This window comes from Candoia aspera, chromosome 5 (assembly GCF_035149785.1).
Source record: "Candoia aspera isolate rCanAsp1 chromosome 5, rCanAsp1.hap2, whole genome shotgun sequence".
Classification (NCBI taxonomy): Eukaryota; Metazoa; Chordata; class Lepidosauria; order Squamata; family Boidae; genus Candoia; species Candoia aspera.
In genome coordinates this window covers 68,004,306-68,019,298 of record NC_086157.1, presented here as the reverse complement: position 1 = coordinate 68,019,298, position 14,993 = coordinate 68,004,306, and the positions used below count along the sequence as shown (strand labels likewise).

The 14,993-nt window shown below is 37.4% G+C and overlaps 1 protein-coding gene across 1 annotated transcript; it reads left to right on the top strand.

Moving 5' to 3' along the window:
- Positions 1–240: 240 nt before the first annotated feature.
- Positions 241–14,736, top strand: CHODL (chondrolectin). Its single transcript, XM_063304712.1, has 8 exons — positions 241–288; positions 651–705; positions 4,088–4,400; positions 5,981–6,138; positions 6,956–7,003; positions 7,380–7,466; positions 11,377–11,479; positions 14,316–14,736. The coding sequence occupies exons 1-8, from the start codon at positions 241–243 to the stop codon at positions 14,398–14,400; spliced, it is 897 nt and encodes a 298-aa protein (XP_063160782.1). The 3' UTR covers positions 14,401–14,736.
- The last annotated feature ends 257 nt before the right edge of the window (positions 14,737–14,993 follow it).

The following is a 14,993-nucleotide window of genomic DNA, read 5'->3' as shown; positions in this document are numbered from 1 at the left end:
ACTTAACTGAGAAGGGCTTGTATCACTATTACCACATTTTGGTTTAGGTAGCAGCACAGTTGAGCCCCTAGAATTAAAAAGTTAAATGCCATCTCCCCTCCCAGAAGACTTCTCAGCATACACACACTAGCTCTGCCTCTTATTTTCATGTAGCAGCTGGGTAATTACTGTTCCCACCACTTATCTTCCAGAGGGATGCCCCAGTGGCATATTACAGCTTAACTCAGGTGTGTGTGAGAGATGACCTCTACAGCTAAGTGCCTTAATAGCAAAAGCAAAAGAAAAAAGGTAATGAAAATAAAATTCTGTAGCACCACCTCCTGGACCTCTAATGTTGAGAGGTGTGTCTAAGGAAATCAACATCCCCCCCCCCCCCGAAGTTACATCAATCTCACAAAGTATAAATAGAATCACTGTATTTCTATTATTTAGGGGGGGGGAAGCAGCAGGGAGAGAGAAAGAGAGACTTTTTAATGTTAAGTAGTGACATGTAAAACATTCAGTGGTGGAGCAAATACAGAGTGGTTCAAATCCCGTATATAGATTTGATAAAATTTTGATAGAAAAATTATGAAGGAAAGCATAAGTAGCATAAGTATAACCTGGTGTGCAATTTGGGGGTTCTCCTGGATTCATGACTCCTCCTTGAGGACCAGGTGGCAGTTGTGGCTAGGGGGGCCTTTGCTCAATTTCGTGTTGTGCTCAGTTGCACCCTTTCCTGGATTGGGAAGCCTTTTTCTCAGTCACTCATGCCCTGGTCATCTCCCATATGGACTACTGCGATGCACTTTACAGGGGGCTACCCTTGAAAAGTATCCTGAAGCTGCAGCTGGTGCAGAATGCTGCAGTGTGGGCAGTTATGGTGCCTCTAGGGCTGTGCATGTAACACCACTGCTGTGTGAGCTGCATTGGGTGCCATTGTGCTTCTGGGTCCAATTCAAGGTATTGGTTATGACCTTTAAAGCCCTTCATGGCATGGGCCCAGGTTACCTGAGGAACCATCTCGTCCCAATCACATTGATCCGTCCCACCCAGTCTGGCAGGAAGGACATGTTATGGACCCTATTGGCTAAAGAATTTCAACTGGTAGGGTCCAGGAGAGCCTTTTCTGCCATTGCCCCTGCCCTATGGAACACCTTGCCCCCTGATGTGAGGTTGGCGTCCACTCTTCTGGCCTTCAGGAAGAGTGTCAAGACCTGGCTCTGCCAAATAGCTTGGGGGTCCAAGAGAGATAGGCAGTCCTGGGGTGGTTGGTGGTTTGAGAATTCTCTCTCCACCTTTTAGTTTTCCTCTTTTTTCTTCTCTCTCTTGTTTTCTATTTTTATAATGGTAGCTTGGTAGTTTTTCATGACTTTTTTTATTTGTAAGCCACCCAGAGTCACTTTTATACTGAGATGGGCGGTGTATAAATTAAATAAACAAGTCATGTTTTCATTTACATTATCACCCAATCCACAATCAATTTGTAATAATTAATAAGCTGAAACTTTCCAATAAAACAGCCTCCTGAAAATAAAATAGCTTTTTTGTGTATGTTGTTCCAAGAACTTGCCATGACCGCAAGGGAAATAGATAATAGCTTTCCAACACAGCCCATAAAAGGTAACATTCCACTATAGTTGCAATCCATATATACTTATGGATAATATTTTTGCAGATCAGATAAATTAAAGCCACCCTCCTCAAATGTTAATCTCAGTTTAGCTAAAAAGAATCTTGGTGGATCACTATTCCAGATAAATTTCCTAAGTAACCTATGAGTCTGAAGAAAATATTTATTTGGTCTTAACATAGGGATACCTCTGAGGTTATAAAACAAGTGAGGAACAATATTCCTTTTAATAGCATTAATTTTACCCCACAAGCTTAACAGAAATCTAACCCATCTGTTCATTCAATTCAATCTTTTCTAAAAGTTTCAGCATATTTATTTCCACATACAGTATTTAGAAATGTTTTGGGAAATATAATGTCCCAGATATTTAATATGATCAGTGGAGATCACAAAACTCAACTCTTTACATAGCTATGTTGATACGTTAGACCCAAGGGAAGTAAGCATAGGGTTGCAAATAATAAATCTCAATCCAATGAACAAAATCCTGTGGAAAGACATATGTAATCATCATTTGCTATAAAAATCTGAAAAAAAAAATCAAAGGCTTTTTTTCTTCATTTAAAGATACACATTCAGCAGAGTCCATTCTATCTTCGGCTATCTCCAATATATCAATTAATACACATAAAATGTCTGATGCCTGATGATTTGCATAAACCCAGCGTGGGAGGAGTGAATTATATGTGATAAAATCTCCCGCAACTTCCTAGCTAATATGATAGTTAAGATCTTAGTATATATTACAGTTTATTTAATGAAATAGGCCTATAGCTAGCCCAAATTTTAGAATATTTACTGGGTTTTAATATCAACTTTATACATACCTCATAAAACAATGATGGCAGTTTCTCATCATTAAAAGATTCTTTACAAAAATACATTCATCCAAAAGTACAAGATCCAGCAAACCTACAAATGCCTTGCAAAGTTCCTCTGAAAAGCTGTCTGGGCCAGGAGTGTTTCTATCTTGCAACAACTGTACAGAATCAAATAGTTCCTCAAGCGATAGAGGAGCTTTCAGCATATCAGTATTATCTGCTTATAAAAACTGAATATCCATCTGACTCAAAAGTTGATCAGCTTCATGTTGGTCCCTTATCCTCCAAATTCTAAGTTAACTTGTAGAAAAAAGAAAAAAAAAACATTGTTAATAGCTTCAGTATCAGATGGACGCGGTGGCGCTGCGGGTTAAACCGCTGAGCTGTCGATCGGAAGGTCGGTGGTTCGAAACCGCGCAGCGGGGTGAGCTCCCGTTGCTCGTCCCAGCTCCTGCTCACCTAGCAGTTCGAAAACATGCAAATGTGAGCAGATCAATAGGTACCGCTTCGGCGGGAAGGTAACGGCGTTCCGAGTCGTCATGCTGGCCACATGACCCGGAAGTGTCTATGACAACGCCAGCTCCAAGGCTTAGAAACGGAGATGAGCACCGCCCCCTAGAGTTGGACACGACTGGACTTTACGTCGAGGGAAACCTTTACCTTTACCTATCAGATGGAACCTGGCCACCTGTTTAATTATTTCAGAATCTGTTGATTTTGTTGATTCAAACAACACATCAACAACTAACCAGTGGACTCCCAATACTTTAATTTTCATGCACCCAATGAGAATTTTGCCTTGTCTGTCTGTATGTATGTATGTATGTATGTTTGTTTGTTTGTATGTATATCACAGTATAACAATGGTTTCACCCGCTTGGTTTCACCCCCTCTTGGATAACGTCCAGAACCTGACTGCAAAGGAAACATGTTGATATTTTCCTTCCAGTAAGGCTAAAGGCAGAGCACTGAATGTGAAATCAGTGGAATCTGAAGGTGAAATCTCTTAGATTTTGCAATCTCAAAGTTATAAAGTATTCAGCCAGGGCCGAAGCTTTGCTCAGCTTTTCCTCCTCGAAGAAGCCTTAGTGTGGTCTCTTTGTAAATCAGTACACCACACTACAGCCAGTGGATTCATCTTTCCCTTCCCTTCCCTTCCTTTTCTCCAGAATCGTTTTATGCCTACTATGCACAAACGATGATTCTTCTCCCATTTATAAAACTACTATTAGGATTTATATTTGCAATAGCTGTACTTTGCTACAATCCTTCTAGGGTTAGTGTTAAAATTCTTGCTTGAGTTCAGCTAAATAAGCAGCTCATCACATTTAATGTGGGAGCAATAAATTAAGGGGAGAAAACTCTTCATATCATCTATGTTGGGGTGGAATAAAAGTCCTTCCAAATGGATAATTCCAAAAGTACCAAGCAAAGGACATTATGCATGCATTGTGTCTTGCCTTGCTTACATATTTATTTATTTATTTATTTATTTATTTATTATATATTTTCATTTTAATAATAAAAAAGAGGAAGCAGGGGAAACGATATTGTCTAAACATAAATGAGTTATCCAATAAAAACCCTAGCTAAAATCTATGGAAATGAATAAAAAATTAATTCAGTGTTATTTTGTGGGATTTTTTTTAAGGTCAAAAGATTTGCTATGGTGACTCTGCACATCCCTGCTACAAGATAGCCTATTTCCAAGACATGTCTAGGCGTGTGGGTTTTCAGGAGGCTCGCCAAGCCTGTGAAATGGGCGATGGAGTCCTTCTCAGCCTTGAAAGTGAAGCAGAACAGAAACTAATAGAACATATGCTGCAGAATCTCACCAAAGCAGGTCCTGGGATTTCTGATGGAGACTTCTGGATTGGTCTATGGAGAAATGGAGAGGGACAAATGACCTCTAGTGCCTGCCCTGATCTTTACAAATGGACAGATGGAAGCAGTTCCCTCTTCAGGTAAATGCTCTTAATATTTTATCCAAACACTTCTGCTAGAAATAGAGACCACAACAGATTCAGGTGCAAGTTTCCAGTAGAAAACGTGGAGCTAGGAACAAAATAGTGACTAGAAAGCACGTAAATATTTTTAGAATTAAATAAGAAAAGTGGCTTTGAGCCTAACCTCTGAACAGAACTTTGTTTTTAGTATCAGCATAGTATACAAAAATATGTTTTTCTGATTTTCCTTATCATAAGAGTCAAATGTAACAGGCTAAAAAATGATTACTGCTAGTGTTAAACAACTGGGAATAAGAATTCCTTGTTGATCTGCCACTAATTACAGAATCATCTACCATTAAATGCCAATCTTGCTTTTGCCAACACTGTCATATTTTTAGGCACTTCAGAATTCCTGATTAAAAAACAGACCTTGTGCAATAAATAATAAATATATATTAACAGATGCTTACTAGTGAAATGATGTTCACTGGTGAAATGATAATTACTAAATATTTACCGTGTTTTACATGAGTTGGTAGAAGTGTCCTATTCTGTGTCTGTCTTTCTCTTTCATTTTTATCAGAGGCATCTGTTGGAGGTTGAGAGCAAGTGATGAAACATACTGTACATCATGATGTCACAATGCAAATCCTGTGACTTACACTAGCATCTAACATTGGGGATTGTGTTGAGATGTCGCAACATATGTTTTGTCATTCTTGCATCATCTTGGTTTTATCAGACAGATATGGATTTTATACTCTATTTTTCCATTGCCTCCCTATATGAGCATAGAGTTTAATCTCTGTCCATAGGCCTTACACCATTCTTTTCCATTCTGTCCTGCTCACATATAGTTCATTACTGTGTTAGTGAGATGGTAGGTAATAGAGCAGTCTGGTCTAGTGGTTAAGGCAACAGGCTAGAAACCAGGAGTCTATGAGTTCTAGTCCCACCTTAGGCATGAAAGCCAGCTGGGTGACCTTGGGCCAGTCACATTCTCTCAGTCCGACCCACCTCACAGGGTTGTTGTTGTGGGGAAAATAGGAGGAGGAAGGAGTATTAGGTATGTTCCCCACCTTGAGTTATTTATAAAAATGATAAAGGCGGGATAGAAAATAAATAAATAAATACCCATCAAATGGTGGATATATAGGAATATGACCTATAGAGGAATAGCCCATTATAAAATGAGAAATCTTTGGTCTCATTTCCTCCTGAATCTTGGAGACCTTATTTATTTCTTCCCATATTCTGTGCTGTCACTCAATAATCTTTCCAAAGAGTACTTTTACAGACAATTACTTATACTATATTTTTTCCTTCCTTTGTGGGTTTAGATGCCAACAATTTCCATTTAGGTTTTTTTTTTTTTTTAAGTAAAACTTTAGTGCAGATGCTGCAGTAGAATTTTGCTCTGATTTATGCATATTTGGCATGGGAAAATCTGATGAAGGAGTTGCACATAGCCCAGCTCCTTAGATAACTAAGGACTCTGGGAAAACTGAAGGAAAAATCATTTAACAGAATAACAAAGATTCAAAAGTTACATTCTGATTCTGCCTTATAATATTTGTTATATTTCTGTGTTATAGAAATTGGTATACCGATGAGCCTTCCTGTGGGAGTGAAGCTTGTGTTGTGATGTATCACCAGCCAACTGCAAATCCAGGTTTAGGAGGGCCTTATCTTTATCAGTGGAATGATGACAGATGCAACATGAAGCACAATTTCATCTGCAAGTATAAGTCAGGTAGTGAATGATAAGACAGGTTCTTGATGCAATCTTTACTTCTGAAGTAAAGTTGAATCAAAAGTGGTGCCTTCCTTGTACTCTGGACTCAGAACCAAGGAGGTAATCCCTGAATAATATTGTTTACTGTTAAATATTGTTACTGTCATTGTTTTGTCTTCTGCATCTTCCATACTGATAACATTTAGATGCTAAATCATTTAGCAATCTAGTGATTTTTATAGGTCTACTATTGAGCTATAGAAGCTCAGTTAAGCTCACCTAAGTAGTCTCATAACCAGGTCAGGAAATGCACTCAATTTCCATAATAATAACCAAGTAAGATTAATGTGCTTCATAGAATATTTGTGTAAAAGAATATTTTTTTTTCATTTATGATCCCATAACTCTGTTCTATTATATATAATTTGTCATTCACTATCTTTACCTTTGGATATTCTGTGAAAACAGGATACATATATATCACATGGACCTTGAAATAAGAATGGGATAAAAATAGAAAGTAATTTTTAGAGTTCTGGATTTTGAGTTTCCTTAAATATCATTCCATGAAATACAGTGGTTCACATTCATGTTTCAGCTAGTCTTCTGAAATCTAGTGCCTCATGAGGCTTGAAAGTTATAGCAGATTAAGTCCAACTCATCTGGAAAATGAACTGAAAGAGTATTCAGTCCGCTTTTCCAAATGAAAGCAGACTGAGGGAGGTTAGTTCTAAAGACTGAAAAACTTATTAAACATGAATTATTTTTTATGATACTGTATGTATAAAACAGTGAAAATAATGCATTTTGCAATTGTTGTTTATTGGTTTAACAGAAGACATCCCAGAAAAAGAATCAGGAGACAGAACAGATCCACATCATGGTAAGAACATTTTGGACTGAATTGCAGTGTTTTAATAATAACATCTGAGTTATTTTTGAAATCAAAACAGTCAATAGATTAAAAAAGCAGACTAAGTTGCAACAGCTGAACCATCACTTCAGTTCAGAAAAATATTCAAGTGTGTGTTTTATAGCATATGGCTACCCTTTAGAATATTGTAGTTTTGGTAACTTTTATTCCAGATGAGATCCCAATGTTGCAGTAAAACCTGTAGCCAAAATTTATCACACACCCTCACTTTTAAAAATGATTAGCTATAGAGTGTTGTTACCTTTTCAAAGTACAATAACAAAAGCAGATGCAGAGACATAGAAGGCAGGTTTACTGTACTTTCTTTTTTAAACTGCTTTTTCAGAAGTGCAAGCAACAGTGCCAGCCTTGAAGCCTAATTATCCAAGCAAGTCAGAAGATGATTTTCCATTGGTCGTTACTGAAACTAGTGGTAATTGATATATTCAATTCTTAGATCACATTTCATAATGCTATTTCTAAAGACCAGTTATATGCATTATTTTAAAAAAATATTTATTTATTTATTATAAATTAATTAATTTAAAATATTTAAGATTAATATTTTTAAGGAAAAATGATATAAATTTGGGATAGACATCATTGGACTCACAGAGAGAGTAAACTGCAGCCAGAAGAGCAACTTCAGGTATAATTTTCTGGAAATGCCAATTGAATATAAATGAATCCAGGAGAAATGGACAGCGACAAAAACAAAATCAAATAAACTGTTGGTAAATGAACAAATTCTTGAAAATTGCATTTTCCCAATTAGCATTTTTCTTTGTTTAGCTTTTACAAATGGTGGCTTGTGAAATGCTTCCATTGGCCATGACAACAAGAGCATGCTGGTTGGTCAAAGTTGCTCTTATATATTCATGGAAACTTGGAATTTCCATGGAATGATAACTTTTATGTTTTGTACCATTGAGTTTAAAGCCATGTTCTTGCATGCTGAATGTTTTGCCTCTCTCAACTCTAACACAGTATTCAGGATCAATAAGAAAGCAGCAAGATTAGTAGCTGTGGCCAGGAAGGGGAGCACAACTCCACCTGGTATGCCAGTTATGTCCTTTCTTGGATCAGGAGCCCCTTCAGAGAGTCATTCATGCCCTTGCCACCTCATGGCTTGACTATTGCCACATGTTCTACATGGGCCTGTCCTTAAAGACCACTTGGAGCTTTAATTGGTCCAGAATGCAGTGGGTCCAGGCTGTTTAATTGGTCCAGGCTGTTATGGGTACAGGCTGTTATGATACCACTGCTTTGAAAGCTGCACTGGTTATGAGTATGATTCAAGGCATGATTCAAGTTGCTGGTTATGACCTATAGTCAGTGCTGGTAGGATGGGGAGGTCTCTAGCCCTAGGCTCCTGCAATGTGGGGTGCCTCTGGGTTCAGATCTTTCACTGCTCCTCTTTAACATTTACATGAAATCACTGGGGGAGGTCATTCAATGGCATGAGATACAGTATCATCAGTATGCCAATGATATCCACTTCTACATCTCTTTTCTGGGCTGGACAGGTGATGCTGTTGCAGTGCTGACCCAGGGCATGAACACTGAAGTTTTGGATGGGGAAAACAACTGGCTCCAACTTAACCTTGGCAAGATAGAGGGTTTTTGGCCTCCAAATTTCTGGTGATCTTTGACTCTAGATGGGATTGCACTTCCCTAGACAGACCTGGTGCACAATGTGGGAGTCTTTCTTTACCTACAGCTCCAATTCAAGAAGGGGCCTTCAACAGATTCAACTTGTGCACAATTGTGTCTATTCCTGGACTGGGAGGCCTTGCTCATAGTCACTTACACCTTGGTCACTTCCTGATTGGACCATTGCAAGGTCCTCTACATTGGGCTGCCCTTGAAGATTACCCACAAATTACAACTGGTCCAGAATGCAGTGGTTCATGTTGTGTTGGGCACTCCTGGGTCCACCCATGTTATACCTTGGTTGTGCAAACCGCACTGACTTCCAATTTGCTTCTGGGTGCAATTCAAGATGTTAGTTATTACATTTAAAGCCGTACATGGAACGGGGTCAGGCTATCTGTGGGACTGCCTTTTCCTGAGGTGTTCCACAAAATTGAATAGAGTAGGTACATTCCAGGTCCCTTCTCTTGAATGTTGCCATCTAGTGGGACCTAGGAAGCATGCCTTTTCCATGGTAGCCCCTTCCCTGTGGAACAGCCTTCCCCTTTGAGATACAGCAGACCCACACTCTCCTAACCTTCTAGAAATCTGTAAAGAGCTGGTTCTTCCTTAAGCACTGAGTTAGTGTGAAGTCAGAGCTGGAAGATAGTGGTGTTGACTGCATCAAAGGAGACTGGTTGCAGTGCCAGGTTTTGCTTTCTGCTTATGGTGTTTGGTTTTACATAACTGTTATGACCTGCCCAGAGTTATGTTTTAAGATGGGCAACCATGCAAATCTTTTAAATAAATAAATAAATAAATAAATAAATAAAGCCCTACATGGAATAGGTTATCTGAGGGACAACCTATCTTCCATGTGTCTGCCCAGCCAGTACCAGCTGACAGGGCTGGAGTTCTCTGAATTCCTTCAAATAGAGTTTGTCATCGATTGGGATGCAGGGAGTATGTATTCTCTGTCATGGCATCTGCTCTCTGGAATGATGTTCCCCTTGATATTTATGGGGCTCCCACCCTGTTGGCATTCCAGAAAGTCTTAAAGACCTGGCTGTTTTCACAGGTCTTGGGTTAGGGAAACTCTTTTGGATATGTTGGGGGTGTGGATGTTATTAGTGGATTCACTATCTTCTTCTTTTCTATTCCTTTTCTTATTCCTTTTCTTTTTATAACTTTATTATATTGTATTTTCTATTTCATTGGGTTTTATTGTACACTGCCATATTCAGTTTGGAGTTGGATGGTGCCTAAATTGAATACATTAAACTGAATACCTTGAATGAGCCAGCTCTCTGTTCTTTGGTTGCTACATAATGGAGGTCAGTTCTAGCCCATTTTCTAGTGAACGGCTTCACCAGCTTCCCATGTAAAAAAGGGGGCAATGAAGAGGAAATTTGTCTTCCACGCAGCTTTCTTATGTGCATATTGTTTAAGAAAATGATGATATAATGCTTACTTTTCTTCTCTCTCTGTTAGAAATATGAAAGCCAGAGGGTGGTTTTGTAGTTGTTGACAGCACTGATCTTCCCTTAAACTGGACTAAACACAGTAAAGTGAAAATAAATTATAAACGATGTTCTGATGACAGTGAGAAGACTTCTGCAGAGTTGCATGTGTGGCTTGCTGTGCTCCATTACTATCATCTCCCATGTGTGTTGGAGCTCTTGCAGCAGGCTTCCCAACCCCTTATGGCCGGCATGCATCTAAATGTGCAGAGAGGAAAAAAGAAGAAGGAAGAACTGGAATGAAATCAGGGAGGGGAGCAGGAATAGGTGGGGGGATGGCAAAGGGACAACTACTGAAAACAATGGGTCAGTAAACAGAGGGATTCATTTAATCTGAATCTGAATAAATAATGAATCAAAAGACAAAACCTGGAGTAAGGTAAAGAGTGAATGAGTGCTACAGGTAAGGGAGTCAGAAATAAGAGGGATTATTTGAGGCACATGAAGATTTTATTTTTTATTTTTATTTTATTTTTATCCCGCCTTTATTATTATTATTTTTTTAAATAACTCAAGGTGGTGAATACATGTTTTAAGTCTTGCATAAAAATGGATTCATGAATTAGAAATGAAGTGTTTAGGAAACAGATTCTTTCCAAGATTCTTAATGTACAGTATTCTATACTGCATAGCATTTAAATAACATTATTTATTAAACTGAATTCAGGTTGGCCCAGTCTGTAGCTGTCCCATACATAACAATCAAAACCCCACATTTGTTTCTACAACATTATCTTTTAAAATGTGTGCTCTGCCTAAAATGTTCAGACTATATGAATCTGAATGTTCATCAAAATAAATTTCATGTAAACCATGGAACTATGCTCATGAAAAAATGATGCATATGTTCTGAGGTACACTTCATTCAGATTTTGGTTATACTTTTTGGATCCCATCAATGGATGAATTGCTGAAATAAGCAACTTTAAGGTACATTTTGCCACTCTCTCTTGGTTGTATATACATGGAAAAAAATCACTACTACCATTATTGGTCATCTTGCGGAGGCTCTGAAGAAATTTCAGGATTAAAAGATTTAGTTATGTATGGTTAATCACTGGTTTCAGAGACCCTTATTGGCATGGTGTTACACTCCAAGTAAACTAAAATATTTGTATATTTACTATTTTTATTACACAGAACTAATCCTTATATATTTTAAAGGTGTGATAACATTATTTTTTCTTTTAGGTCTAATTCCTAATTTAATTTATGTTGTTATACCAACCATACCACTGTTGTTGTTGATATTAGTGGCTTTTGGGACTTGCTGTTTCCAGATGCTGCATAAAAGGTAATTTTTTGTCTTATCAAACATGACAATTAGTATCTCTGATTATGTACTTTGGAATGTATGTTTACATTAGCCACTTACTCATATTCAAGTCCAGTCCACATGCAATGTAAGGCTAGTCACACTGAATGACATCTATAATATTGCATGTATATGCACTGTAAAAGAAGAATATATTTAAAAATGTAGCTGCATACTCAGAGATAAAATATACAGTTTAATATATATAGAGGGAGTTAGTTTTGGCCCTGTCATAGATCGAATTATGTTATTCCTATGTTAAACCAATGTAGATGAGCTTCTTGCTTTTGTATGATAGCATTACTAGAAAAGTAGCATTTCAGCCTAATATTAAAATAAAATATATAGGTTCTGTAGTATGAAACAGAATATATTGTTATTTACCCTGCTTTCAAACACAGCTAATATTTTAAGAGATAGATAGATAGAGATGATAGAATAAAAAAAAAACAAGAGTAATAATGCTCAATAGCATTTCCTGCTTTGGAATTATCCAAAGGAACCATGATATAAGCTGTTTTCCAAAGCTGGATCAGTTGATTTTCCATCCACTCTTGGAATATTATGGTCACTGTTCTTTCTATCTATCTATCTATCTATCTATCTATCTATCTATCTATCTAATCAAATTTATCACTGCCCATCTCCCCTCAAAGGAGATTTTGTATTGTGAAGTGGGAATGGCTATTAATACCACTGGTGTAGAAAAAAGAATTGAACAATACTCCAGTGTGGAACTTTCTATCCACCTGTTTTCATTATATTTAATCTAACCTTACTGTAATATTTCCCAATTTTCTTGACAGTGCAGGACCTATTAAATATACAGTAAGTGGCTCTGTCCTATAACAAACAAACAAAATCAAAGCCACTTGTCCTTACAAAAATCTCACAAAAGGTCTTGTTAGTGCTTTCTTCCACCATCTTCTGAGGTATTTATTTAATCAATTTGCATGCTGTCCCACAAAATGGCAGTGCTGCTTGGGAAGGGGCCATATAAATAATCATACTGTATGGTAAGTGCTTACAATTGGTGCCAGACAAGCTAACAGCCTTACTCTCTGCCACTGAGCAGGGGGATGTATAATGTATAGTTGGAAATATGGGCAAGAAATACAGGAGGACTACTGAAATGCTATGAGAGGAAGAAGTTGATACAAAGTTGCAATTTTAGTCAACTTTGTAATGTGCTCCAGAGAAAAACCCTCTTGTTTGTCTTTCCTCCAGAAAATACAGCAAACAATTCCCTGTTGCCTTCCAAATGTGTGAGGCATGTTGGTAAGGAATTATGGCAGTTAAGTCCAATATCTAGAGAGCAGTCGGTTAGGAGTACTGAAGTACATTTTGGTTATAAAGAGGAAAGCAAAAGCAGGATATAAGACATGCAGATAGTAATCCATCACTTTAGGAGCCAAGCGTTTCTCCTGTGCTTTATGGCAAACCATTCATACTTAGAGGCTTTCCCTTTCTTTCTTCTAGGGAAGCCAGGAGAAACTGCTTCAATGATTCATCTCCATTATCATCTGAATACCTTACAGAACATTTAGATTCTAACTTGGTACATTTCTCAGTTTCTAAGGTCATCTTTTGATTATATTTGGAAGATAGAATGTCAGTGCCTAGGCTACCCAGTGTTCTTCTTGAAAATTTAAAATCATTGATTACTTACTTTCAGCTCTGAAGGTCTTGAAATTATGATAACTTGTATAAGCTCATGGAAAGGTAGTAGTGTTCATGCTGCCCACATAGTTTGGGGAATATGTTCTTACCACATTTGTTCAGAGAACATCCTTTAAAATCAGCAGCAATGTTAATAACTCTCTCTGTCTTCCTTCCATGCTGCTGTAATATTTAAAACAGCCACTTTGAATGCCTTTTCACAAAAAAATGGGAAGTAAATCAGATGAACTATCATCATCATCATCATCATCATCCAAAAGGTGTATAATTGCAGCCTATAAAAAGTTGCCACCCAGATGCAATTGTTAATGGGAAAGAAGTAAAAGTATTAAATGCTCAAAGAGTAATACATGTTATTTTTTGCCCTGGCCTCCTTTGGAGAACATAGTCCATAGCACATCATTCAAAAGTCAAATGCAGCCCTCATTCTCAAAAAACTTGCATTCTTGGTTTAGGATTTGGCATTAAGATGGTGAGTTATTTCTGCCAATATGTACTGCAGATTGATATTGTCTTGTCTTATAGCAGTGTGTCCCAACCTGAGCAATTTCCAGATGTGCAAATTCCCAAGACATCATGGCCATTGCAGAGAAATTTAGGAGTAGAATTCCACATATGTGGGAATTCTTCAGGTTGGGAAACACTGAATTGAAAGCCATTGGGTTAGAAGGACCTCAAGCATTTACCTGGCCACTCACTTATATTTGTGTTCATACCAGTGGAAAAAGAGTTCCCATATTAACCTAACTATTAGCCTTTTCCCCAGCTCCTGTTTTGTTGCTGTTTTCTTCTTGCTAATACACTAATGCAGAAGTTATTTATAAAAACTCAGTTGGCACTAAGTTATTGGTAAGCCAACCAGTACAGACCTTGAGGGTTAAACTGATATTGCACAGGACTTATAGGCTGCTTGGCTTCTTCTCAGAAAATGCTTCCTTGAGTCTAAGATCAGTTTTCAGCTATATGTATATGGTGTTTTTGAACAATGGTAAATGAAGCAATATTAGTAACACAAATGTTCATGTATCTTTACAATATAACTTTGACCACCATCCTTCATTGCAGAGTTCTTAACTGAATATGTGAAAAGGTGTGAACCATTTTTTCCCCCTGCACTGTGTTTTTAATTTTCCAGTAAAGGAAGAACAAAAACCAGTCCCAATCAGTCAACACTGTGGATTTCTAAGAACCCAAGAAAGGACAGTAACCTGGAGGTATAAGAGAACTGGCTGAAAAGGAAGCAGGAATTACACTTTTCAGGATCTCTTTGATTGTCTTGTCAAATATTTGTTTGGAATGGCTTGAAATTGCAACCGATCAGCAGAATGAACTGGAAGCTCCCCCTTGAGGCAATTGCTCTGATAATTTTTTTATACATGCAGTTTTTGGTTTTTAATTCCATACCAAACATAGCTCTCTAAAAGAAAATAAAAATATGATTATTTTGCTAAGGAAAATAACTTGGCTACAGATACTAATAAGATGGACAGAACATTTTGAATTTATTCCATGTGTCAGTTATAGAACAAGTATTTCTAATTTAACTTTTAACATTTATTTCCATTATTAATTTCTCATATATTGTTTTATTTCTCACTAATGGATGGACTGTAGTTCCAGCTAATATGAATTTATGGTGTAATAAGATAATCTATCTTTGCATAAAAAATTCTACACCAGAACGTGAGTTTATTGTCGTTCCATACAGTATACGTAAAGAAATTTGTCAGTACTATTCATCTGAGTGATAAGATTTTTTTTTTAAGGCAAGGAAAATGATGCACAGTACTTGATTATTCTTTGCTACCATCTA

What these genes read in the sequence shown, in the direction of transcription:
- CHODL (XM_063304712.1), top strand. Translation starts at nt 241, where the DNA reads ATGACCTCTACAGCTAAGTGCCTTAATAGCAAAAGCAAAAGAAAAAAG. An exon ending in GGAAGCAGTTCCCTCTTCAG is followed by an intron (nt 4,401 to 5,980) that starts GTAAATGCTCTT and finishes TCTGTGTTATAG; the next exon opens with AAATTGGTATACCGATGAGC. An exon ending in CATCTGCAAGTATAAGTCAG is followed by an intron (nt 6,139 to 6,955) that starts GTAGTGAATGAT and finishes TTGGTTTAACAG; the next exon opens with AAGACATCCCAGAAAAAGAA.